The sequence below is a fragment of the Lycium ferocissimum genome, chromosome 6 (genome assembly GCF_029784015.1).
Source record: "Lycium ferocissimum isolate CSIRO_LF1 chromosome 6, AGI_CSIRO_Lferr_CH_V1, whole genome shotgun sequence".
Taxonomy (NCBI): Eukaryota; Viridiplantae; Streptophyta; class Magnoliopsida; order Solanales; family Solanaceae; genus Lycium; species Lycium ferocissimum.
In genome coordinates this window covers 71,192,721-71,219,938 of record NC_081347.1, presented here as the reverse complement: position 1 = coordinate 71,219,938, position 27,218 = coordinate 71,192,721, and the positions used below count along the sequence as shown (strand labels likewise).

Genomic DNA, 27,218 nt, shown 5'->3' with positions numbered 1-27,218 from the left:
ATATGCCTAACCCGAAATGAGTAGAATGATCGTCAAACGAATCGTGTCAAGTTCAATTACTATCGATTAGGCGATCACAGAAAAGTTATAAGATCATGCCCAGTTATGCGTCACAACGGTAGTGCCATTGCACAAGACTCTAATCTTTAAGGTGCTCTTGAAAGACTTAGCGCACAACAATACTATGAGTATTTTAGGAAGTATCTCAGAAAAAAAATCAAGTATGGGAAGTACAGCTCATGATTTAGGCAAACAAGAGAACTATGGTGAAAGAAGTTCACCGCTTATCCAAGCTAGGAATTCGACTTTCGGACTCCGAAGTGAGTGGAGTTGTTTCCCAGAACATGGCTTATTCCTCCTTAGTCATCAAAGTTAGAGAGAAGCAGTTTGGTGATTCCTACTTGCTGCAGATGAAAGAGGGGATTTACGAATAGAAAGCCTTAGCTTTTGAATAAGGGGGAGATAATGATACCTTGAGGTACCGAGGTAGATTATGTGTCCCAGATGTAGATGGGCTGTCACGACCCGACTAGGGGCCGTGACGGGTTCCCGGGGCTAACCACCAAGCACCACTCATTTCCTGACTCGTCATAGTCATTATACACTTCTTTACCATTCATAAACTCATAATCATAAGACAATCATTTTTCATCTGAAAACATAATTGATTTTATATGCATACGCCCTTCGGCTATCAAAATAACAACATATACACCATAGTAGCATCGTGAGACCATATTACCCACACGTACGTATCTACGAGCCTCTACTAGAGTACTAGACATATAAACGGGACAAGACCCCGTCGTGCCCAAAATACATATACATATATATACACAAAAGTATAAACCCGATTAGCACCTCCGGAATAATGGGGTGCTCCTGAAAATCTACTAATAGCTCCTATAGGTCTGCGCCGTCCCCCTGTATACCTGTGGGCATGAACACAGCGTCCAAAGAAAACGGACATCAGTATGAATATTGTACTAAGTATGTAAGGCATGAATAAATAAACATGATAGAGAAATCATAAGTCATAAGGTGAAGGCAAAACCTGCGCGACCTTTAAGGATGAATACATTTCATACATATATCACATATACATAATCGTCGTACATGAATCATCATAGCGTATACATCATCATGTCATATAATTCATCATCGTAATACCGTATCTGCTCATACACATAAAACATTATCCGTATTCGGCCACGTAGGGCTCGACAATATCACATGCACAATGTCCGTATTCGGCCACGTAGTGGCTCGACAGTATCCGTATTCGGCCACATAGTGGCTCGACAGTATCACATGCATATCTTCCGTATTCGGCCACGTAGTGGCTCGACCATATCACATACATCATAACAAGGATCATTTTATCTCATCATCATCGTTGTCATCACATACATCTTATAAGCATATCCTAATCTTTCATTAATGCACACAATTAAATTTAAAGACAATTTAGGAAAGTCATGGAGCGGTAAGGAAAATACTATCATAGGAATCGTATAAGGATCATTAACTTCGTAGGAATATCATATCATGAGCTTTATGACTTCTAGACTTAGATTCATCATCAACATCGTCATGCTCGTAACGTGCCTCTTTTCTTTATCTTGTGATGCTCTTTATAATCGTAGACTCATAGTTTTTGATACGTAGGAAAATCATGAAGAAGGAAGGAATATCATATCGTAGGATTCATGCCTTAGAAAGAAGGGACTAGCCTTACATACCTTTGTCGTTTAGCTAAGCTATCGTTCACTTGTTCTCCTTCAATGTCACGTTGCTGCCTTCACGAGAGAATTTGTATCAACGTTAGTTAATCGATTATAAGAACGCATCGTTATTTCTAGGGAAAATTGGGCAGCATTTCCCCTGTAAACTTAACAATCCTCGAAATTCCAACTTAGCCAAACATCAATCAAAATACTAACAACAACAATGCCAACAATTTCATATCAAACTAGGATTAAATCCATTCTTAAATTACTCCCAAAACAGCCCACTATACATTCGGATGCCAATGCTTGTATACACTTCTTTATTTCCGTATATCCATAATATAACAACAACAACTACAGCCAATCCCCCGATATTCCAGCCCACAAAACAGTCCATAACGACCATAAAACAGTCCCCAAAATATCATTGCAAAACAGCCACAAATATTATACCAAACAGCTCCAAAATATAGTCACAAAATAGCCACAAAAATTACATAAAACAGCCCCAAAATATTGTCACAAAACAGCCACGAAAATTACATAAAACAGCCCCAAATATTGGCACAAAACAGCCCGGTATACGCTTTGTATGCAATATCTTTATATACTTTATTCTCCCAAATTCAAGAACAACAACTTATCAACGTCAACAATAGTATCAACAACCTCATATAGCAATATAATCACCTAGAAATCTCTCAAAGTTCCAATAAAAAAAACAACCCTCAAGGCAACCATATCAACCAACTAATCTATAACTTCATAAATAATTCCCTTCACTTTAAACTAGGGAATTCTCTCATGAATAACTTAATTAACAAGAATAGAGTATATTACATAACTTATTGCCCAAAAAACTCAACTAAAATCCTAGCTCCAAGCTTCAATAATCAACCACACATCAAGCACCAAATACTATAATCCTTTCCTAACTAGTTTCCAATTCCTAAGATGAAATCTTGGTTTGATTTGGAGGAAATTCAACTTGAAAGATTTAGAGAGCTTTTAGGAGGGTTTGGGAGGGTTTAGAGAGAGTTTAGAGTGAGAGAGAGAGAGGTAGAAAATGAAAAAAAATCAGATTTTTTCGGTTTTTAATTCCTAATTTTTACTGTTCACTGGGTACTGTTCGTCCGCGCCTACTATTCACCCGTGTCTACTGTTCACCCGCAGAATTATTTCATGGATGCAATTTTTTTTTCTGAGGTGTAACATGGGCTCAGAGAGCGAATCGTGTCAGAAGCTCAGAATTTCAGGTATTCCATTCACCCAGGTTCCACTAAGATGTATCATGATCTTAAGGAGATTTAATGGTGGAATGATATGAAGAAGAATGTGGCAGATTTTGTAGCTAAGTGCCCGAATTGTCAGCAAGTGAAAGCCGAACACCAAAGGCCTGGTGGCGTGGCTTAGAATATTGATATTCCTGTCTGGAAATGGGAAATGATCAATATGGATTTTGTATCAGGTCTACCTCGCTCAGCTAGGAGACACGACTCTATTTGGGTGATCGTTGACGAAGCACTAAGTCGGCGCACTTTTGCCGGTCAAGACCACAGATTCAGCAGAAGATTATGCCAAGTTGTATGTTAATGAGATTGTCAGATTGCATGGGACACCAGTGTCCATTATTTCAGACCATGGTGCTCAGTTCACAGCGAACTTCTGAAAATCCTTTCAGAAAGGATTGGGTACCAAGGTGAACCTCGGCCCGGACTTTTCATCCACAAAGCAGATGGCCAGGCAGAGCGTACTATTCAGACTCTGGAGGATATGTTGAGAGCATGCGTCTTGTATTTCAAAGGTAATTGGGATGATCACTTACCTCTCATTGAGTTTTCTTATAATAACAGTTATCATGCTAGTATTGGGATGGCACCATTTGAAGCTCTGTATGGACGAAGGTGTAGATCACCAATTGGTTGGTTCGAAGTTGGTGAAGCAGAGTTGTTAGGACCAGATTTGGTTTATCAGGCTATGGAGAAAGTCAAGTTAATACAGGAGCGTTTGAAAACGGCTAAGAGTCACCAGAAGTCTTATACAGATGTGAGACGAAGGAATTTAGAATTTTCAGTTGATGATTGGGTGTTCCTTAAAGTCTCACCCATGAAGGTGTTATGAGATTTGGCAAGAAAGGGAAGCTAAGTCCCAGATATATTGGACCTTACAGAATTTCATGAAAGGTCGGTCTAGTATCTTATGAACTTGAGTTGCCACAAGAGTTGGCTGCTGTTCATCCAGTGTTCCATGTGTTCATATTGAGGAAGTGTGTAGGAGATCCATCGTTGGTTGTTCCTACTGATACTATAACAGTTAAGGATGGGTTGACTTATGAGGAGATCCCTGTAGCCATTCTTGATCGTCAAGTTCGCAAGTTGAGAACTAAGGAAGTAGCCTCAGTAAAGGTCTTATGGAGGAGCCAGAAGGTTAAAGAGGCTACATGGGAAGCCGAAGAAGACATGAAATACAGATATCCTCACTTGTTTGAAGAGCAAGCAGATAGACTTCAAGGTAAATACCTTTAGTATTCATGTCATGTCCCTTATGTATTCATGCCTCACGTTTCATGTTCAAGTTCATATATTCTGTATTCATGTCTCATATTTTAGCACTCATGTTTTCATGAAACTATGTCATGTCAGTTTTTCATGTTCCATGTCATGTTTCTTCACGTTCATATATTCAAGTTATGTCCATCCATAGTCTTAACCACGACCCATCATTCGAGGACGAATGATCCCAAGGGGGAGATATTATAACACCTCGTGCATTCAGGTTAAGATTTGACTCATAAGACGGGGGTATAATGAACCCAATTTGAGTAGTGTATAAATGGTGTTTGAAACCCAATCAAGACATGAGAAGAGTCTTTGGGCAAAGCAAAGTTGAAAGCCACTCTACTGGGCATGTTTGCAAGTGAGTTTATAGAAGGTCTTACTTCCAATGACTATAACCCCTTTATTAATTAGGAATTTGGGAAAACTTCCTCCTTGAAAGTTGTAGATCTTTGAAATGCATTTCCAACGGTATATTATAGGGGTCAAACAGACATTTTTACAAAAAGTTATGCCCGTTTTACTAAACAGTGTTCTGTCAAGTTACGGTGGAAACATACGGACCATAAAAATTATACGGTGGAACATACGGACCGTAAAAATTATACGGGCCGTATATTCCAGTCGTAAAATTGGTCCAGAAAGTCCAAATCACTGGAATGGTTATACGGTATGATATACGGTCCGTACAAATTATACGGGACGTAAAATTGGGCGTAAAAAGGCACCGACAACAATTATAAAGCTTCGTTTTAAGGCTTTTCACTTCATTTCTTCACACCCCATTCACGAAAACTCACCCCAAATTCAGAGAGAACAAGTCCCAAACCTCAAGAACTTCCAAGGTAAGTTTTTATCATGATTTTAGATTGAATCCAAGTCCCTAATCTCTTTCTAACTTGAGTAAACCCTTCTAATCCATAGAGTTGTGATTGGAACATTATTGTTGGATGTGGAAACCCTAGAACCCGAATTCAAGAGGATTGGACTTCAAAAAGGTAATGTTTCTACTCTCTAAACATTTATAGTTGTGAACTGATGAGTTCTTGGGAGAATAGCAAATGGGTTTGATAAAGAGAATTATATGAACTATGCTAGAGTTTTTGGATTGTTGACTTGGGATTGTTGTATTCATGTGGGTGATGAAGAATGATGTTAATTAAATCTAATTGAGATTGTAGAATCAGCTATAAGTAATAGAATGGGGATTGAGTGAAGAAAACACCATTAATGAAGGTTGTGGAGCTTCATGCCCACCAAATGTTTGATAAAATGCTTAGATGATCAAAGCATGGATATTGTTACTAATATAGAATCTCTATGACCTGTATTGCTATAGATTAAAGTTGAAGGGATTGAAAGACATTGTGATACGCTCAAAGCAGGAAGTCAAGGTATGTAGAACTTCCATTCACATGTGGGAATCTTTACATTCTTCCCCATGCTCCGTTTCTTGATATTCATGAAGTTCAAATCCTAGGGCATTAAATCCAACATATTGCTAGCCCGTATTTATGTATTTATGTACATGAATCTTATATCTATATTCGTTATTGTATTCCTAATCTTCCATTACGGTTATTAGGAATCTCAGCTTAATTCATGAATCATGAATTCTTCCTCATGTGTTCTCATTATATTTATATGAAACCATATTTCAAGTTATTTCATGAAACCATGTTTACAAGTTATTTCATGAAATCATGATTTCAAGACAAGTACAAGTTAATTCACGAAAATCATGGGCTTCTTAGCCAATTATATTATTTTCATGTTCGGGAGTTGTATTAATACCGAGAAGGCTCGGATAGCCTGAAACTACGTATGCCAACGTATGATAAGCATCGCTCCGCCCAGTTAGGACGATTCCTTCATATTTTCCCCATTGAGGGATTTTGGATACATTCATGTCATGTTCATGTCTCATGCCCCGGCAAGGTATGAGATAGCTTAGCTGATCGGGCAGAGATCAGACTCCACGTTTCTCCCCGTGGTGGATCATGTCGGTATTACAGATTATTTCATGCTTACAATACTCATGTTTATGTTCAGTTTCAATATTCAGTTTCAGTTTCAACTTCATGTTTATGTACTCATGCTCATGCTCATGTTCATGTCCAAGTTTTCAGTTTCAGTTCTTATCATGTTATTTCATGTCCCATGTTATTTCATTCAGTTGCTTTACATACCAGTACATTCAATGTGCTGACGTCCCCTTTGTGCCGGGGGCTGCATTTCACGATGCGAGTGCGATATACGGACGACACGTACGCTCGTAGGACAACATTCGTATCAGCTTATTGGTGAGCCCCATCTCATTCGGGATTTAGTTAACTTTTGTTTATGATTAGTTATGCATCTAAGGTATGCTGGGGGCCTTGTCCCAGTAAGTATGTTTTCCAGTCAGACTCATGATAGAGGTTTCATAGACTAGACAAGTCAGTTATGTCATGTCAGACATTCGGAGTCGTATAGCCATTTTGGCTCATTCATGTTATTTCTGCACTCATGTTTAAACAAGTATTTTTATTAAGTATTATGACTTACTACGTTTTATAAAGGCTCATCATGCATTCACGTTATATTCCGCTTATGTTATGTATCATGATGATTCAGCAAGCCATGTGGTTCCCTCGATCACATGCAGTCAGGCACTGAGTGCCGTGTTACGTCCAGGCCATGGTTCGGAGCGTGTCATTCAGCGATTCTTCTTTCCAATACAACTGACATATCGCATTTCTGCGAAGTACGGGATGAAGCATGGCCCGTACAAAAATGTACATCCCGCACATGTTGGGCGTATTTCGCCAAAATTTTCAGAAAGTTGAAATTTCTACCTCCAAATTACATGATGAACAGTAACCCATACTTTAAAGTACGGGATGAACAATAACTCGTACTTTGCCCAAAATTTTCAGAAATTTGAGTCGGTGAAATTTTTTCCTAAGCTTTTAAATAGCCATTTCCATGACCTAGGCTTCATTTTTTTCACCCAAAATAAATCCCTAAAGTCTCTTTAAGGTCCCTCTAACATCCATAACCACCCCAAATCAAATCAAGAAAGGATCAAACTCCTAAATGCTCAACTAGTTTATAGAAAGGTGCTTGTTCTTGTTTCTACATGGTGTTGTGGTGAACTTGGCCTTGAAATAAGTTGTGTGAGTTAAATTTCTTCAAATACAAAGTATGTTCTTCATCTTATTGCTTATGTTGAGTTGATTTGGAGGTTTAGTAAGTCTTAAAGTCAAGAGAATGGGGATAGAGAAGTCATGAGGTATTAAGTTAGAGTTGATGACTATGGGTTGATTTTTAAAGAGAGTTGTGGATTGATTTAAATTTAATTTGAATATAATCTCTTGGCTATGGAATTGTTGATGTTGTTATTGTGTTTGGGCGTTGTTTTAAGATTTGGAGCAAGTAAGTGGTACATGGGAAATGCTGCCCGAATTTCGTTAGCTCATTTATTAAGTCTAGTTTGACCTCATAAGTGTTTCAATGACTTACCTGGAGTGCGAATCATCTTGAATGTAGATTTATGAGCACGGGAGGATAGGCATTGAGTAGTTGAGGAGACGATGGAGTATGTTAAGGCTAACGCTTTCTTTCAAAAAGCATGATTTCCTTATTGTGAACCCATAAATGATATCTATAATGTCCTATTTCCTAAAATTGCTAGAAACTCAATTCTCAAGGTTCCTATGGTATTGTTGATAAAAGTTCCCTGTGATGATGATAATGATGATGATGATGATGACATTTCTAAAGATACCAAAGCTTATTGTTCTTGATGCTCTCATGATATTATTGAGCTTGTTCCATGATTATTGATTTTATTCATTGTTGTTGATTTCATCTTATAATAATTGTTCTTTTAAGGTGAGATATAACGATAATGATGATTCCATAATAGAAATCGGAGGTTTATCGACCTTACGTCACTCCGATAGAGTAATACCATTTCATTTGGGCTCTCATGCATGCTTTATATATATGTAGCTATTTTCTCACACCGAGCTGCGCTATAGTCGGCCGGGTACGGCACGTAGATGTGCACACCACTGCAGTGGGTACGTTATGATGTTACCCCGGACGCGGGATGCCCCTGACGCGGGATGATATGATATATGGATCAGGTTGTATGTTCCGCAGCAATATACATACATACATACATATATATAATAGATATATATATATATATATATATATATATATATATATATATATATGTATATGTATATGTATATATATATATATATATATATATATGTATGTATGTATGTATGTATGTATATATATATATGTATGTATGTATGTATGTATGTATGTATGTATATATATATATATATATATATATATGTATGTATGTATATATATATATATATATATATGTATGTATGTATGTATGTATGTATATATATATATATGTATGTATGTATGTATGTATGAAAAATGTTTTTTTTTTTTTTTAAAAGCTAAGCATACATGACATCTTCCTCAAGAGTCAATCAGATGTACATGTTATCTCTCTTACCTTATGTTTCTACATATTTTTATTATGTTGTTATTCATGCCTTACATACTCAGTACATTATTCATACTGACGTCCTTTTTCTTGTGGACACTGCATTCATGCCCGTAGGTAAGCAGGGAGACGGATCAGATCCTTAAGTGTTGCATCAACGGTTTCTCAGGAGCGCTCTATTTGCTTCGGAGCTGCAGTCTAGTGGTATTGTTCTTTTGAGTACATATTTGGGCATGGCGGGGTCTTGTCCCATTCTTATGATGTTATGCACTCTATGTAGAGGCTCGTAGACAGATGTAGGTAGTTAGATGTTCTGTAGCCTCATCGGTTCATATCTTGGTATACTATTTTTGGTAGCTTTGTCGGCTTGTACATATGGACATAGTTGATGATGTTTGTATATAGATATGCATTTATTTTTTGACTTCATGCCCTTACAGATTATGATATTATGAGTTACCTTTTGTGGCCCATCTAGTTATGACTACTAGGAGTATGTTAAGAGGTGCTTGATAGGTTAGCTCCGGGTATCCGTCGTGGCCCTCCGGTTGGGTCGTGACAAATAGGACTCAGGAAAAGGTAAGGTATGTCATAGCAACTTCGGGAATAGTTAGGGGGGGTAATAGTGTCTTATCCCTATAAGCATATATTAAAAGCTTAGCTCAGAATACACAAGCTAAAAGCACGGTGGATTAATGAATCCCAACTGCATAGGCAGACTCTAGCATTATGAACCAAGTATCATAAGTCATAATCATATATGCTACCAAACCATAAGAAAATTTTCTTTTGAAGCTATATTCATAAATTCAAGCTAATTATATTCTTAAAAAATAACATAAATTGGACGATTAGAACAACAGACTGCTAGATACCGAAGAAAAACATTAAAAGATGAAGATAATAGGTGGAAGCTGTATGAGAGACCAAAATGATGCAATTTAAAGACATGAAAGTTTGTTATGAAAGTTTGTTAATACAATATGAGAGAATATGTCATTTTCAATACTTGTAAGAAAGCCAAGATCGATATTGTGCATCTTTTTTTCACCTGTTCATCATAAGATCCGTAACCATAAGAAAGAAAAAATAACATTGGAGTTTCCACTCTCTGAATTTTGAAACAATCTTTATTAATTGTATATAATCATATCATACTAGTAAATTGACCCCCGCTTCGCGCGGTAATTAAAATCTTATTAAATTTTTGAAATTGATGCCTACATTTAGCTCAAATAATTTTTTCAATAAAGTAAATGCATAATACAATTATAAATTTATAATATGCATGAAAAATTGAACTAATGTGGTGATAAGCATAAGCGTTAGATTAACAGAAATACATTCAACCATTTCTCATTCACTTTCATCTTCTAGGCCTCCGTGCCCATAAGCATAACAAAATAAAATTAGGAAAGAATAATGAAACCTAAGCACCAATTTTCAAATCAATTGAATGGGGAAAAAAAACTACTAAGGAATACATATATGTGTGGAGATTCCAACGTTTCTTTTAAATTATAAGTCAAGGTCGTCACACATAAGCTTGCTTTAAACGTCTTAAGGTTGCCACATCACTTTTCTATTGCCGACAATTATTTATCATTTATTCATGAAATTAAAAGAAAGTGGGATAAAATATAAATAATTAATGATAAAGTAAAATAGAATAAGGAAAATAGATGGATTAAAGAGAATTTTAAATGAATACATTATCTCTTTAATTAAAGAGTTTGGGTGATTTTTTGGGGAATTATGTAAAGATATGTATCATCTTCAACAATGCTAATTATGAGGAAGTTAACGCTGATTATAGGGAATTAGTGGGTTCAAATAAAAGGACTAAAAAGCAAAAACATTGAGGTAAAAGATAATAAAGATTTCTGTTTTTACATTTAAAAATTTCTTTAAAAATAATGGAGAAAACATATTAATAGAAAAATACTTACTTTCCTTTCCACACCAGTTAAATTCTTAGTTTTCCTCATCGAATCTCGTCTAAAAAATTGTCGTTCTTCTGGAAAATGTCATTTTTGTTTTTGGTTAACTTCCCGTATCATTCATATAATAATTATAAAAATTTAAAGAGGGCAAACAATAATTGAGTGACATCATATATGGACAACAGAGAAAATTTTAAAAGGCACAGAAGCATACCCAATAATAGATGCACGAGTACTGTTAAAATTCAAAAAGTAAATTAATAATAAGAATAAATAAAAGGGAAGAAACTCTATATTAATATCTCAATAATGCAAAAAGAAATGACAGTGTAAAACCATAAAGGAAAAGGAACTGTACGTATATTGAAACAGATCATTGTTGAAGTAAGTAGTACCAATGGTATTAATCGGAGAAAGGCGATAAGGAAAGAGGTACGCCTCGTGGGTTTTGTTGGTAATAATGAAGTGAGAGACTCAGGACAACTTTTAACACTACTGTTTTAAAAAGGTAGCGTATGGAAACGTCACAAAAATATGCCGAAAGGACACATCCCCTTTTTTTTTTTGACTAATTAACTAATAGAAGTTAAAATGGATTAAAAGACCAAAATTATGAGAAAAAAATAATGAAAACTATGCATTTGTGTTGCACCACGTCAGCGGGCCTTTGGCCTGCTTATATATATATAAAAGATACTATCGGGTGAAAAGGGATAAATCAACGATATATAAAAATTTAAGCTTGAGAGCAAACAAAACTACAAAAGCTATGCAACTTCACGTAAAAATTGGTATCTCAAACAAAATCGAAAGTCCTGAATCCAACTCCATTGATCTCAGTTTAGCCTATACTAATCTGACAAGAAGGAAAAAAAAGGGGGAACATCAATATTCTTACCTTAGGCTTAAGCGAAAAAGAAAAAAAAAGGCAAGAACTAAACAGCGTTAGTCTCTCTCTCTGCTCTCGGCGCAGGTTAAGCAAACGTGCGCCGTCTGAGAAATGGCAGCGAAGAGAGGGCGTGGCCGTCCAAAGAAAGAGACGATACAACGAATCGGGAGTTCTGTTAGCTCTAGGATACAAGGAATACCAATTGATGATGGCGATTCAAAGGCAAAACTGCCGATGACACCACCGGGGTTTGTGACACCCAAAGAACATATTGGGTCATCTAGATCTGTAACTCAACAACAAGGGGGTGGATTCAAAAGTCAAGATGTGATTAACCCAGACCTAAGCCCTATTTCGCCTAAGGAGAAATCATCGATGCAACAGAGTAGAAAGGCTACCTAGGGGAAGGCGGGCCCAGACCCAGTACTGCCGGCGCCGGCAATTGCTGCGCAACATCTGCCTACAATGGGTGAGAATGAGCAGATGAAAGAGAAATCACCTGCTGCTCCATGGGCTAGTTTGTTTGCTGGTAATCGAGTAGCGTCAAATAGTATGTCTCTAGACTATATAACTCCGGCGGTGGTGGATGGAAACCTAGTTGTGCAGCTTGAGAAAGATGAACAAGCACAGGAGGAGGAAAATGGAAAAGTGCACTAATAGTATATGTTTTGGGCGAAACACCTGGGTACAATTTTATGAAGCGATTCATCAATCAGCTATGGTCGCAGGTAGCTTCGCCTGTACTATACTATCACGAGGACGGATATTACATCGCAAAATTTCAGAGTGTGGCTGATATGCAGGAGATAGTGTATTCTGGCCCATATTGCCTGAATAATAAACCTCTTATTTTGAAACAATGGACTCTACAGTTTGATCTGAGTAAAGAGTTTCTGTCGGAGATACCATTATGGATCAAGCTACCTAAACTACCCATGAATTGCTGGAGTTGTGATTCTCTGAGCCACATTGGTAATGCTATTGGATGTCCTATGTTTGCTGATGAGTGTACGACTAAACAAACCCGCATATCATATGCTAGAATGATAATAGAGGTGGATGTGACTAAGCCGTTACCGGATGAAATAGCGATAATCGATGCTAATGTGGTTATATTTCATCAAAGAATCGAATATGAATGGAAACCAGAATTCTGTGAGAAGTGTCAAAAAGTGGGACATGATTGCGGGAAAGTCATAAGAACGCAACAGCTAAATGTCCCTCCAAAGAAGAAGAAAAAGTTCACTCAGGTTTGGCAGGCTCATCCTACCAAACCAGCAGTAACAGCAGAAAAGGTCCCTCCGCGAGACCAACCAGCACCTCAGCAATTGCGAGTGTCAACTACAGTGGGGAAAGATACTGGTATGGCAACATTACTGCAGATGGGGATATAGCAACAGGGCCACAATCACCTCAACAGCAGAATATGCAACACACAAATGAGCAAGTTACCGCTGGGACTTGCCCTGCAGTGGCTAAACAGGCTGGTACAAGCCTTGCACAGTTGGCTACGCAACAGGTTATAGCGGAAGCAAGGGAGGAGATGGACACTAATGACAATCCCTCCTCTAGTGGTCACCCAGAAACTTTACCTTCACAGCGAGATGTGGTATACACTTTCCTACCTCCTGATGCGGGGGGAGGGGGGGGGGTTCTCAATATGACCTAATGTCTTAGCTAGTATGGAACATTAGGGGGACCAATAAAAGGTACAAACAGAGAGAGTTATGTACCTATATTAAAGATAATCACTTCAAACTAGTTGGTTTAGTGGAGACTAGAGTCAAGCAAGATAAAGCAGCTACTATTGCCAATAAAATTGCCCCGGGATGGAAAATGGTTCACAATTATAGCCATGCTATCAACGGAAGAATTTGGGTCTTTGTGGGATGATAACATTTATGATGTGACAGTGTTATCTCGTGATGCTCAATATGTACATTGTCATATCACTAGCAGATCACTCAACATCGACTGTGTCATGAGTGTAATATATTGGTACAACACCGTGGAGCAAAGAAAAACCCTCTGGCAAGCGTTAGAGACACTGGCACCACAATGCAACAAGCCGTGGTTAATTTGGGGTGATTTCAATGCTTTGCTCACTGTGCAAGATAGATGTAATGGAGCCCCTATGACTAGCATGGAGATCAAGGATTTTTTTGAATGTGTTCATAATATGTTATTGACTGAAGTGGCATGGAAAGGGGAATATTTCACTTGGTCAAACAAACAACAAGACACAAGCAGAGTATATAGTAGATTAGATAGAGCTATGGAAAATGATGAATGGATGCTACAATTCGGACATCTGGTGGTCGAATACAGGCTGCCATTTTTCTCAGATCATTCACCAATGGGGCTGACCAGGCCATCAATGTACCAAATAATAGAGTGAAGACTCCATTTAAATTCTTCAATGTATGGGCTCAACATGATACATTTATGCCACTGGTGAGGGCTAACTGGCATAGAAGAAGGAATTGTAACCAATTGCAAAATATTTGGCTGAATCTCAAAGGGCTAAGGAATCACCTGAAGAAACTGAACAAAGAAGAATTTAAAGAGGTTGCGGAGAAAATTACGGCAATAAGAGAAAAACTCCAGGTGGTCCAAAGGGAGCTAAACGACTAGTATACTCCAATGTTGGCTGCCTCTGAGAAAGAATTGCTACTGAATCTTGAGAAGTGGAACTTGATTGAGGAAAGTATCTATCAACAAAAATCTAGAGCCACGTGGATAAAGCTGGAGATTCAAATACAAAATACTTCTCTGCTGTTATGAAAGAGAGGCAACATAAAAAAACAAATTGTGGAACTTATTGCTCTGTCGGGGGAAACACTGGTGGAACCTGAAGATATTAAAATAGAAATAGTAAATTTCTACAGGTCTTTAATGGGTACTGCAGTCCAAAACATGGCAGCAGTGAGCAAAGTGGTAATGAGATCTGGGCCATGGCTAAATCATGAGCAGCAACTGAACTTATGCAATGATGTAACTGAGCAAGAAATTTACCAAGGTTTGTGCACTATTGTAGATGATAAAGCCCCAGGGGTCGACGGATTTAATGCAATGTTATTTAAATCAGCGTGGTCTTTGATCAAACAAGATGTATGTGATGCGGTTAAAGAATTCTTTGTTACTGGCAAACTTCATAAAGCAATTAACTGCACAGCAGTGACTCTATTGCCCAAAGTTCCTAATCCCTCTTCCATCAAAGAGTACAGACCCATAGCCTGTTGCACGCGATACTATACAAGTTAATTTCTAAAGTGTTAGAAGCCAGAATCCAGAAGGTCATTTCATCCATTATCTCAGATACTCAAGCTGGATTTATCCCAGGTAGAAAAGTGGCTGATAATGTAATTCTGGCTCATGAACTTATTAAAGCCTACAACAGGAAACATGTATCACCGCGGTGTATGATCAAGGTGGACATTCAAAAAGCGTATGATACTGTTGATTGGAAATACATGGAGCAAGTCCTTGAGGGGTTGGGATTTCCCGAAAAATTCATAAGATGGATTATGGTATGTGTCACCACTGTCAATTATTCGATATTGGTTAATGGCGAGTTTACAGAGCCATTTGATGCCGCAAGGGGGCTCCGACAAGGGGACCCCATGTCCCCCTTTTTATTTGATAGCCATGGAATATCTGAGCCGAAACTTACAAACGCTGAAACAGGACAAGCAATTCAAATTCCATCCTAAATGCTCTAAATTGAATATCACTTACTTAAGCTTTGCAGATGATTTGCTCATGTTTGCGAGAGGGGATATGAGGTCTGTTCAGCTACTTCATCAAAAATTCCAATTATTCACAGCGGCATCAGGTTTGCAAGCAAATATGGGTAAAAGCTCAATCTACTGTGGGGGAGTAACCAGGGGATTACGGGAACAAATCCAACAAGCACTGGGTTTTAGCCTTGGGGAGCTCCCATTTCGCTATCTAGGTATTCCTCTCGCAACCAAGAAGCTAACTATATTGCAGTGGCAGCCCTTGCTAGATAAAATTGTGGCAAAAATCTCGTCCTGGACTGCGAAAACATTATCATATGCCGGAAGAGTACAGCTGGTCCAATCAGTAATTTTCGGTGTACAAGCATACTGGTCACAATTGTTTGTGATCCCAAAGAAGGTTATAAAAGCTATCGAGGCCTACTGTAGGAGTTTTATTTCGTCAGGCACCAATACAATCACCAAAAGGGCTCTCATATCTTGGGAAAAAATGTGCTCACCAAAAGCAGCCGGGGGATTAAACCTCACAAATCTCAGAGTATGGAATAAGGCAGCAATTATTAGTACTTGTTGGAATTTAGCTCACAAGCAAGATATACTCTGGATTAGATGGGTACACTCCTATTATATCAAGGAAAAGGTGTGGGACGACTTGAGTGTTCCAAAGCAAGCAAGTTGGATGCTAAGGAAAATAATAGGGGCTAAAAAACAGTTGCGCTTGCTACAAATTACACCACTGAGTAAAAAGAGTAGGATTAGGCAAGTCTACCTACAGCTGTTGGGGAATCTGCAAAAAATGGAATGGAAAGGCTTGATGTGCCATAATCAGGCGAGACCCAGAGCCACCTTCACCATGTGGTTGCAGCTACATGGTCGATTATTAACAATGGACAGATTGAATAAGTGGGGAATACGAATGGATCCCAAGTGTGTCATGTGCAAACAAGTAGATGAAACCCGTGACCACCTATTTGGAGATTGCTACTTTACTGCAACAGTATGGGATAGATTACTACAGTGGTTGAAAATGGGTCTGCAAACTAGACTGACCTGGCCAGAGCACTACCGCTGGATATTGCATCATACGAAAGGAAAGACTGTCCAGGCAAAAATACTGAAAATGGTATATGCTGAGTTTATCCACTACATTTGGCTAGAGCGAAATGCCCGAGTGTTTGAGAAAATGGAGAAGACAGAGGATATCATTGCCCGAAGCATTGCATGCTGCTGCAACATAAGAGCTCTACCAGCCAGTAGGATATATTTAGATAACTGCATGTTCTGATTCTAGTGTTAGCTTAGAAGGCTTTGCCTTAGCAATTTTGTTTGAGACTATGGCTGGATCAGTTATCTAGCTAGCTTTATAAATATTCACTTGGTGATTAATGGAAAAGGTTAGTTACCCAAAAAAAAAAAAAAAAAAAAAAAAAGCTTAGAAGCCTAGTAATATTCATGATCGTCCTGCTGTCATATAAACTGTTGAGCACCTTGTGCAATCAACTTTTCTTAAATACTAGTGAATTTAGTCGCGCTTTGCGCGGTCATAAAAAATCTACTTCCACCACTAAAAAATCATTATTTTCCCATCAAATTTTTCATCAAAAAATGTTCAGTGGATATTCACACTAAATGTCGATGGAAAAAATCTAAATAATATTGTTTTCACGTGGAAAATCCGTTTGAACGGAAATATGTTTCCCACTAGGCATTTTTCCAGTGAGCTAGTTTGTAGGAATGAGGTGGAAGATCTTGTTTTATTGTACAAGCTTCCCACTGAATGTCGATGAGAAAGCCCTCTATTTCTAAAAATGTTCAATATTGAAATATTTAGCATATTTTAACCTCCAAATACAAATAGATTATATCTCAAATTTTAATCCATTTTAGTATCAACACTTATTTTTATATTTTCCTTTAAAACTCATCAAGTGAATGTTTAACTTCTGGTGATACTTATGATTTTGTACAATCTATATAGTTGGAACTATTATATGTTTTTCATAAATTAAGGAAAGAAAGAAGTTTAAGAAAAGCTTATCTTTATATGTGCACATGCGTAATAAATTTTACATGACTTTTCCATCGTATATGAATACAAGTCTTTTGTTTCTTTATATAAGAAAATTAAATCTCAATATTTTCTTTCTCGTTGTTTAAAATATAAAAGAAGGCCCATTTATCTTTGTTCTCTCTTATTCTCCCATTCAATTTTTGTTAAAAAGCCAACAGTCTATTGAAGTCTCTAAATTTTGGAGTTTTTCCCCTTCACCATAATTGGAGTATGAACGTATCAAAGACAGGAGACTGAAAGCAGATGTCTCCACTACGTTCATCCGAGCGATCTAAATATATACTCTTGTATTTAGGTTCAATTGTACAATGTGCATTCGTCATTCTCCACATATCATATCTTCTTCGTACTCATAATGATATAGTTTTTAAAGTTCAATTCAAATCTTTGTTTAACTGTATCAACATAATATCGACATTGTGATTGTATTTAGGAGAGTTAATTCATGTCACAATCCAAATATCAGTATTGTTATTTATCTTTTCCCTTAATTTTTTGTTCCTCTCTTGGATCTTTGTCCCCTTCTTTGAATATATCCACCTAAGCATATATATTGTATATTTTAAATGCCTTTTTTCTTGACCCTCACCATCTTCTCAAACCCCCTAAAGAAAAAAATTCAAACATCACTTCTTCCATTCTGTTAATTAGCCTCCCTTTCTTCCAGCTTCTATGACCCATCATTCTTGCTTAATATATCGATCATCCAAATATAAGAAATTATTAATGGTACAATTAATCAATGAATTATAATTTAATAATTATCTCGCTAGGATTCATTTGGTCGAAGTAATTAAGAATTTGGAATTAAATTAATAAGAGTATTAAATCCTCAGAATTATTTCGATATATCTTATGCTTTTCAGCCTAGAGATTTTTGGAAACCCGCATTAGTTTTGTTCTTTCATTTATTCATTTATTGGTTTAAAAAATTGATTGAATTATTTAATCCATCTATTCATTCAATTCACAGTCATAAAGAACGGTAATGACTTATAGTCTATTAGATATATGGTTTCTCTTGAAATTCTCTGATCCAAAGAATTAAGTACATGAATCTCTTATGTAAATTTTGTTTTTATTTTTCTTTTCATTTACCTTTCCTTTTTTCTTTATTGCTTTTTTCCTTTTTCCTTTTGTGTTAATCAAATATCATGTGTCTATATACTCGGGATAATCCTTTCTCCCTAGCAAATCCAATCGTGGCCTTAAACTTCTAGAATTAATAGTTCTATATCCTGCATAATATAATTAATTAACCGAAAAACAAAATTAGTCCAAAACAAATAGTATTAATGCGTCAGCAAATTTCACAAGACGTTTGGCATAAGAAAAGAAGTGGAGAGAAGAATTCAAATACTGCCCAGATTAACGAGAAAAATTGCAAGTGCACGGTATTTAGCAGTGTCTCAACTTAACGCCCAACTAATTTGGAACGGTTGCCTCCCAGCAATTGCTTTTCAAAACCGTAACTAATTCCTAAAGATGACAATTATTTTTCATTTAGCAGTCCCTCTTTTGTCAAATTAGCAATAAATTCTCAAATCTTAAGAATAGCACAAGACCTACTGCATTTTCTTTATGTTACATTTTTCTTCAACACTATGTTATCCAATCCAGAATGGATGGAGGAAACAAATAAATAAAGCATAACCATGATAAGCATAATCATAATACATGTAAAGTTTGAGCATATTATGATTTATGGCATGAATGTAAGTTGGACCAGACAAGAAAAAAAAAATCCTACAGGGACTGTTTCTAGACTCATAGTATAACCGGCCACCGCTGGAACCTTTAAAATGGCAACATATAATGTTTGGTAATCACCTATATGCAAAAAAATTATCAACTTACGTTGCAGGCTGCACAATCAAATTCTAGCCTGATGATTTATAATCCTTTCCATTGTAAAAAAGAGTACGAAGATGTTAATATCTTTAGCAGAGATGTGGAGAAACGCTAAAATAAATATGAGGAAAAACGTCAATTAGAAGAACACAATGTTGAGTCAGAAATGTATACTTACCTTTACCGAGTGTGCATCCTGCGTAAAATGCTCCTGGGAGATCTTTGCCAAAAGTTGCACATATGGTGAAAGGAAATTCCTAATAAATATCAGTTTTTACAGGAGGTGCATGATGAGAATGAGGAGGGGAAACATTTGAAACTGTAGAATAGCTCATAAATGGATATTAAAATACATAAGTAAACGTGCTCCTAAACGTGCATGAATTATTTATGAGTGTTTTGAGATTTTTTTAAATACCACATAAATGGAAAAAATAGGAAAATTGCCAAAATTAGGAGAAAAATAAATAAATATAAATGGTGGCCATAGAGAGGTGCCACATCACCTTGTCTATGCCTAATTTTATATTATAAATAGATACATAGCTTACTATACCACGTCTTTTTCTCTTCCTAATTTCTTCTCATTAAATTACATGAATGATCAATGTCTCTTCATTTGCTTTAACACTATTTAAACTGTATGTGTAACTGTTAAACGGTATATTCTTAAAAGAATATAATAATAGCAAGAATTAATGAAAGAAATTCAATTGTGCATTGTTATAGTAATATTAGGGGCATTTATTAGGCAATGTTCTCCTTTTCACGTTTTCCTACATCAGCATTAAGCAATAATTTAAGCTTAAAGTCATAAATCAATATTTGAAGGTAGTATTATCATTCAGTATTATAGGGTTATTTTGATTTTTCAATGTTTCAGTTCGGGCCTTCCCACTTAATTATATATACGTACTTCCATGGATAAAATATATAATTCATTAAATAATAATTTAATAGTATGTCTGCTAGTATTCTTTGGCAGATGAGCAAATCCAATATCATGATGAGTAACGGTTTGTTCAATTATGACTGCGATATTCATTAGACGTGTAAATGCTGTTGGAATTTCATCTTCTTTACATAAAACATTGAAAGAAAAGAGAAAAGAAAAAGTCTTGTTCAATGCTTTCAAAGACCCAGCTACTTTTGATACACAAGACACCTGTCAACATACAAAAAAATAGGGATTAGAAATTAGACATAAATTAATTTCAGTTTTGCATTTATTTTAGTCATATTGTATAGGGAATAATATTGTACAGGTGGAAAAGTTTGATAGGTTAGGTTGTACAAGTTTGTTAGAGTAGATTCCTTTTGCTATGTATATATACGTGCACTGTGCACAATGAAAACAGAGAGAAAATTTTCAAACCTGCTTTATTTTTCTGTTTCATTTTCAGCATGGTATCAGAGCAGGGATAAACATCCTCCTAATTTCCACATCTTCTCTTCACTATTTTGTTCACAGTTTCATTATTTTTTTTCTTTTCCGAATTTTAAAATTTCTGCTAAGATTCTTTTGATTCTTATTCCATCATGAGTGATGAATCAACTGAGGTAGCTAAGGTGGCTGAATCCAAGTTAATGGATTCCACTCTCCCTATTATCTTCATTCATGATTTCCCTGGTATGAATCGGTGAATTTCACTTTTGATGGCAAAGGGTATGGAGGCTGGCGTAGGTTAGTTCTCATTGCTTTATCAGCCAAAAATAAAATAGGTTTTATAGATGGCACATGTAAAGAACCTGCTATTGATTCCACAGATCACAAATTGTGGAGTAGGTGTAGAGACATGGTGTTGTCTTGACTCTTAAATTCACTTTCAAAAGAAATTTCTGATAGTTTCATATACTCAAAAACTGCTAAAGCTTTATGGACAGACCTTGAAGAAAGGTTTGGTATATCAAATGGGGCTAAATTATACCATCTCCAAAAGGAACTAAGTGATTTAGTTCAGGGATCTAATGATATAGCAACATATTTTACCAAGTTGAAGAAACTTTGGGATGAACTAGACACTCTTAATGCTGACATAAACTGTGGGTGTAACTGTAGCTGTGGAGGGAAGGACAAACTGACCAAATCTATACAAGATGAGAAACTGATGCATTTTCTAATGGGTCTAAATGATTCATATGCATCAGTTAGAGGAAATATGTTGATTATCTCACCTCTCCCTAATGTGAATGTGGCCTATTCTATCTTAATTCAAGATGAAAAACAAAGGGAGGTTTATGTAAATCAACAGCACCCTGGTGAATCATCTTCCTTTTTGGCAATAAACCAACACAAATATACACCCTATGATCAGCCTATTCAAAAAAATTCTAATTATGATCAGTATAACCAGAAACATGGAAACTAAGGGAAAGGGAAGTTTGATACAAGAAAGAACAACCTGATTTGCTCACACTGCAAGAACTTTTTTGGTCATAGTATAGACAAGTGTTATAGGATTGTGGGCTTCCCTGCAGATTTTAAATTCACAAAGACAAGAAGAAATCAGACTTTGGCACATAGTAATGCAGTGTTTGCTGAAGAGAAACACAATGACTATGCAGGGAACAATCAACAATTTTCACAGGAGCAGTTCAGTCAATTGGTTCATCTTTTGCAACAGGTTAAAGTTAGCCAATCAGGTCCAATGTAGAAGCTGTTGCCAACAGTGTAGTGTGCTCTGGTATAACTAATCCTTTACACCATATCTTATCTTGTTTTGCTCGTATTAAATTCAATTCCTGGATCATTGACTCGGGGGCAACCCAACATATGGCTTTTTACACCTCAATCTTCTTTAATCTGACTCCTTTTCTTACACCTTTAAATGTTAATCTACCAAATTCACAAAAGGTAATAGTCACTTACAAAGGAAGTATCAAAGTTTTACCAGATCTTATTCTAGAAAATGTGCTTTTAGTTCCCGACTTTAATTATAATCTTAAAGTTTGAGCACATTGTCGAATATAAATGTCATCTAATGTTCTCTTCCACAAAAAAAAGCTCCTACAACATGAAGAGGCCTCAGGTTCTTGGTGAATGTCATGGAGGTCTATATCTACTCAAATCTGCCAGCACTAAGTCCAGCCATCAACAATATAGTCTTCTTAGTTTTCCAAGTTTCAAGAAAAATGATGTTGTTCCTAATTTGAATTCTTTTATTCCAGTTCCTAAGAAAGATGTTAGTTTACCTTTTTCCAATTCAGTAGTAGCCAAGCAAGTTGATGTAACTCTGTGGCACAGGAGATTGGGCCACTTACCCTATTCATCAATGAAAAATATCAAGTCAGTTTCTGCTTTTATTCATTGTCATTCTGAACTTCCTTGTGATATTTGTCCTTTAGCAAGACAAGCAAGATTACCTTTTAAATTAAGTTATATTAAAACCAAATCCATTTTTGAACTCATTCACATTGACACATGGGGACCCTGTTGACACCCAATTTTGTCCCTCCCTTATTTAATTTTATTTACTCGGACTTCTAAATTTACTGACGAGCTAAATGCTTTATTTTCACTATTCTATTTTATTACACTACTATTATTTTCGCCACTTTTATTTTCAACATTACGAGTATTACTTTATCACAAATTTTAAATGGTTCGCCATCGTTTCATTTTCGGGTTTGGAATCGTTAAATTAATTACAAGACAACACTTTGCAAAATATTTATTTTTCTACATATTAATTATTTATTGTCTTTACATAATATATATTATACCAGTTATTAAATTAGAAGCCCGAAAATAATTAAATAGAGGAGGAAGGATCAACAATTTTCAGCCAAATTAATGGCCCAAAATACAAATACAATATTATTTGGGAAAATGACCTAATAATACTATTTAAGACTACATATTACAAAATATAAGGATACTTTTCCTTATTTACAAAATATAGCAATTTAATTACAAAACATATTAGACCTGAAAAAATTAAAAGTCCACCCTCCCCCCTTTTTCCTATCCTCTATTTTATATTGTTCAGATCCGTCCCACCCTTCCCTTCCCCTTCACCTTCTCCCTGTTCTATATTTCCTTTGAAGCTCCACAACCCCACCCTTCCCTTTCCCTCCCCCTTCTCCCTGTTCTATATTTCCTCCCAAACTCCACAGCCAACACCCTTCCCTTCCCTTTTTTTCCGTTCTCTGTTTCTATTATACAATTAAAGATCATCAACCAAATCAAAAGTCTTTAATAAAAATGGAGGGATTGGTGTTTTTTTTTTCAGATCTGCGTTTTTTCAAAATTCTGTGTTCTTCAAAATGCCGCGGAGCGTGGTTTGAACTGGCTAATGTATCAATCTCTAGTTCTCCAATTGGTGCGAAGCGGCAAAACAAGGGAAATTTGTATGAAATTTTAAGCCCTACGCGAGATTTGAAGCGTGAATTTTTTTTTCAAATTTTGAAGCGAGATTCAAATTTGTATTTAAGTTGTATGATAATTGTATACCGAGCTTGTATGAAAATTGTATATTGAGTTTCCTATGTTGGTGTTGTTATTGTTGTTGTATCAAATTTGTAAGAAAACTATATTACAATGTTAATGTAGTTGTTTTCAATTTTAAAAAAGCTAACATGAACTTATACAAATTTACATAGTTATTTACAAATTTCATATCCTTTTTATACAGTTTCCATATACGAAAAATGTGAGAATTCTGAGCCTTGAACATGATATACATATTTGATACAGTTTTTATACACAAAATTTTGAGGCGAAATTTTTAAGTTTTGAGCGAGATATACGCATTTCATATAGTTTCCATACACAATTTTGAGCAAAAATTTTCGTATATGTTTTGTAAAAAATTTATCGTTATGTTTTGTAAACTGAAAAGTATTGTCATATTTCGTAAATATACCCTATTCATACGTATATATACGTCAATCTCCCATATTATTTCCCTACCCAAATAAACAGCCCACATTTTTTAGCCCACTATCCATTCAATATCAGCGGCCCATTATCAAAAAAACTACCCGGTCCAGCCCATACCCGAAATTGACCCGACCCGGTCCAACCCAATTCCCTTATTTTTCTTCTTACCCTGACCTCTTTCTCTTTTCTTTCCTTTTCCCTAAAACCCTTCAGCCGCCCCCTCTCTTTCTTTTCTTCTTTTCTCATCCGCCTCCCTCTTCTCTCCTCTCTCACGTTCCTCATCTCTCCTCACGCTCCTCTCCACTCACCCACGCTCTCTGCCACTTCCACCACGCCTGTTCCCCGCTCCTCTCTTTCATACGCTCCTCTTCATCCTCACTCTATAAATGAAGAGGAATGATTCAGTTTTTGGGGAGGGGATTTTGATGAGCAAGACACCCGAATCAACAAGGATCAAAAACCATAAAATCCCCGAAAAAACACAAATTTTAATCATCAAAGATAGCCTTATTCGAAAAGGAACAGCCAACAATTACTCTATTTGTTGGTTGGAAATTTTTGTTACTTTAATCGGGTTCTTCGAGTTCGAGCATAAATCCGAGACGTCGACACCCACTTCACTGCACCCAACAAAGGTAACTTTCCCTCATTTTATTTATTCTATTTGGTTCTGTTGCTGTTTTGTTTACATTTCAGTTAAGTTTGTAGAAGTGGGATGTTTTTCTTGTTGTTATTATCAGTAAAATAGCACGTCTGTTTGTGATGTATTTATCGATTAGTTAGGTATGTGGTAAAAATGCTAATTCATATGATATGTTGGTCAAATGAGCATATTTGGATCGATTGCTATTTGGTCGAGTCAAATAAGATTATCAGGGATTTATGTTGAAGCTAATCTGCTGGATAGGATATGTCCAACAATGGTCATTTTTATTTAGTTCTTGGTCGTCGTGTTATTTCGTTGATGTTTGGAAGCTGTTAGGATAGGATGATAACTGCTAAGACGAATTTAAAAGGTGTATACTGTGGTTTGGATGATTAGACTGAATTTCCAGGACATGGAACTTATTTAAAATCAAATATACATAGGATATACAATGGGTTATCAAGGTAAGAAGAAGGTATATATTCGATATATATCTGATATACACACCATGGTGTGTATATCTTAGGTATATTGCGTATGCGATTAAAACAGATCGACATTAAATCATCTCCATAATTGTCTTTCATCCATAAGTCTAAATTTTATGTTTTTGATTAATTCTAATATGAAAATAGTGGCAGTGGCATCGTTACTGTTAGTTTCAAGTGAAGTGCGTAATGTAACCAAATCTAATTTTGGTTTAGTCGAATAGTTCGATAAATGGTCCAACTATGTGAATGAGTAATTTGACGAATATCGTGCCAATCTTAGTACCCTGTTCAGTTCGAAACTGCTAAAATATCGAGATATCTAAATGACACGTTTGACGATTCACCTGATCTATATACAACTAAGTTTCTGCTTTGCTTACTGACCCCCCCCCCCCCCCCCCCCCCTTTTGAGAAATCACTGAATTTTAAAATCCATTCTGATGTTGATGATATTACTGTTACCTTGCTGCTACATTTGCAATGCCACCATGTTTTGTGCCAAAGCGCTGTATTCAATTATAATGCTTTACTGCAACATTCTGACCATCTGATTGCTGCCGCATTTCGATCACTCTATTACCTTTCCTTCACCAGTTTTAGATTCTATGTTTTGCATAAAAAAGGAATCATGTTCTTGATGTCTCGTTGTTACCATTCCCCTCAAATCTGTGCCTACTGCTACCGTTATATTGGTTTAGATATTAGCACATTTTCTATGTTTGTCATTACTGTATGTCTTTGTTTCAGCATATGTTGCATGTTCTATTGATGTTTTAGGTTGAATTTTAAGTATGAAGTCATATTTCATCATTCTTGTCTCGTCGAATTAGTTTAGTGTGAATTTATGTATGTGTTTGGCTTCTGTTTGATCAGTAGATATCAAGCATGTCATTTATGCTTAGGACTAGTCAATTGGGTTTGTTTAAATTCGATATGAGCTTAAGGTTCGGCACGTTCTGTTTAAGTTGGGTTTGAATTCCTACAGTTGGGTTTCGAGATAATACGATCTATGGAACAATACATTTGAAAGTTCCTTCATTTTCCAACAGGGGGCAGAATGGGTTAAATCACTAATTGGTGCATTGTGAGAGGTTAGCTGGTGTGTTTTCTTGAGAGGAGTGACTGTTGCATTGTTGCTAAAATTAAACCGCTGTGTTAGGCTGTGAACCCATTATTTCTACCTTTAAGTCAGTTATTTTGTTGCTGGAAGTTTAGAGCAGATCATTACCACTTTCTTGAGGATATTTGCTGCTGTCTAAAACTATATGAGGGTGCCATAGAATTGTTTTCTCTGTTAGTTGTTGTTTGTTTCCTTCTTACCTTCGGAACTGTCATGAAACCCTTGGAACTTGTGCGACATCGGGAAGACGAGGGCGAAAGCTTTCCAATATTAACCTTCTGTACATCCTTATGAATGTGTACACCTAAGATATACCAAATATACATAGTATATACACAATCTACTAATTTATTTTGAGTGTATGTTTACGTGTTTAGTCTTATTTATTAATCACATACTAATCCTTTTCTTTTTATTTTTATGCATGACTATCGAACACGAGTCCCTCGGACTCGTCTCCTTCCGCATTTGACGTTGGGCTAAAGCCCAACATAACTCCCGTGTCGGCCCAGCCTACAGCACAAATAGAAAACAAAATCGGGGCTGAAGCCCAATAGCAAAACAGACCGCAGCAGCAGTCCGAGAAAATGGGCCTAACCCATTCACTCTTTACTCTTCCTCATTTTCTATGGTTGTGTATTTTATTTGCCTTGTATGACTAACATTTTATTTTGTCTTACTAGATTAAATGAACCATAGTGAAGTTAACGAAATTAATGGGTTTGATTTTAGTAAAGTGGGTAAGAAGACATTTTTTTGCACGGATTGCCCTTCGTTT

General features: G+C 36.3%; 2 protein-coding genes across 2 annotated transcripts in view; both read left to right on the top strand.

Moving 5' to 3' along the window:
- Positions 1-27,218, top strand: part of LOC132060291 (uncharacterized) — an 83,071-nt gene that overhangs the window by 33,721 nt on the left and 22,132 nt on the right. The gene's annotated exons all lie outside the window — the stretch shown is intronic.
- LOC132061616 (uncharacterized) lies at positions 12,105-13,033 on the top strand. Its single transcript, XM_059454389.1, has 2 exons — positions 12,105-12,287; positions 12,368-13,033. The coding sequence occupies exons 1-2, from the start codon at positions 12,105-12,107 to the stop codon at positions 13,031-13,033; spliced, it is 849 nt and encodes a 282-aa protein (XP_059310372.1).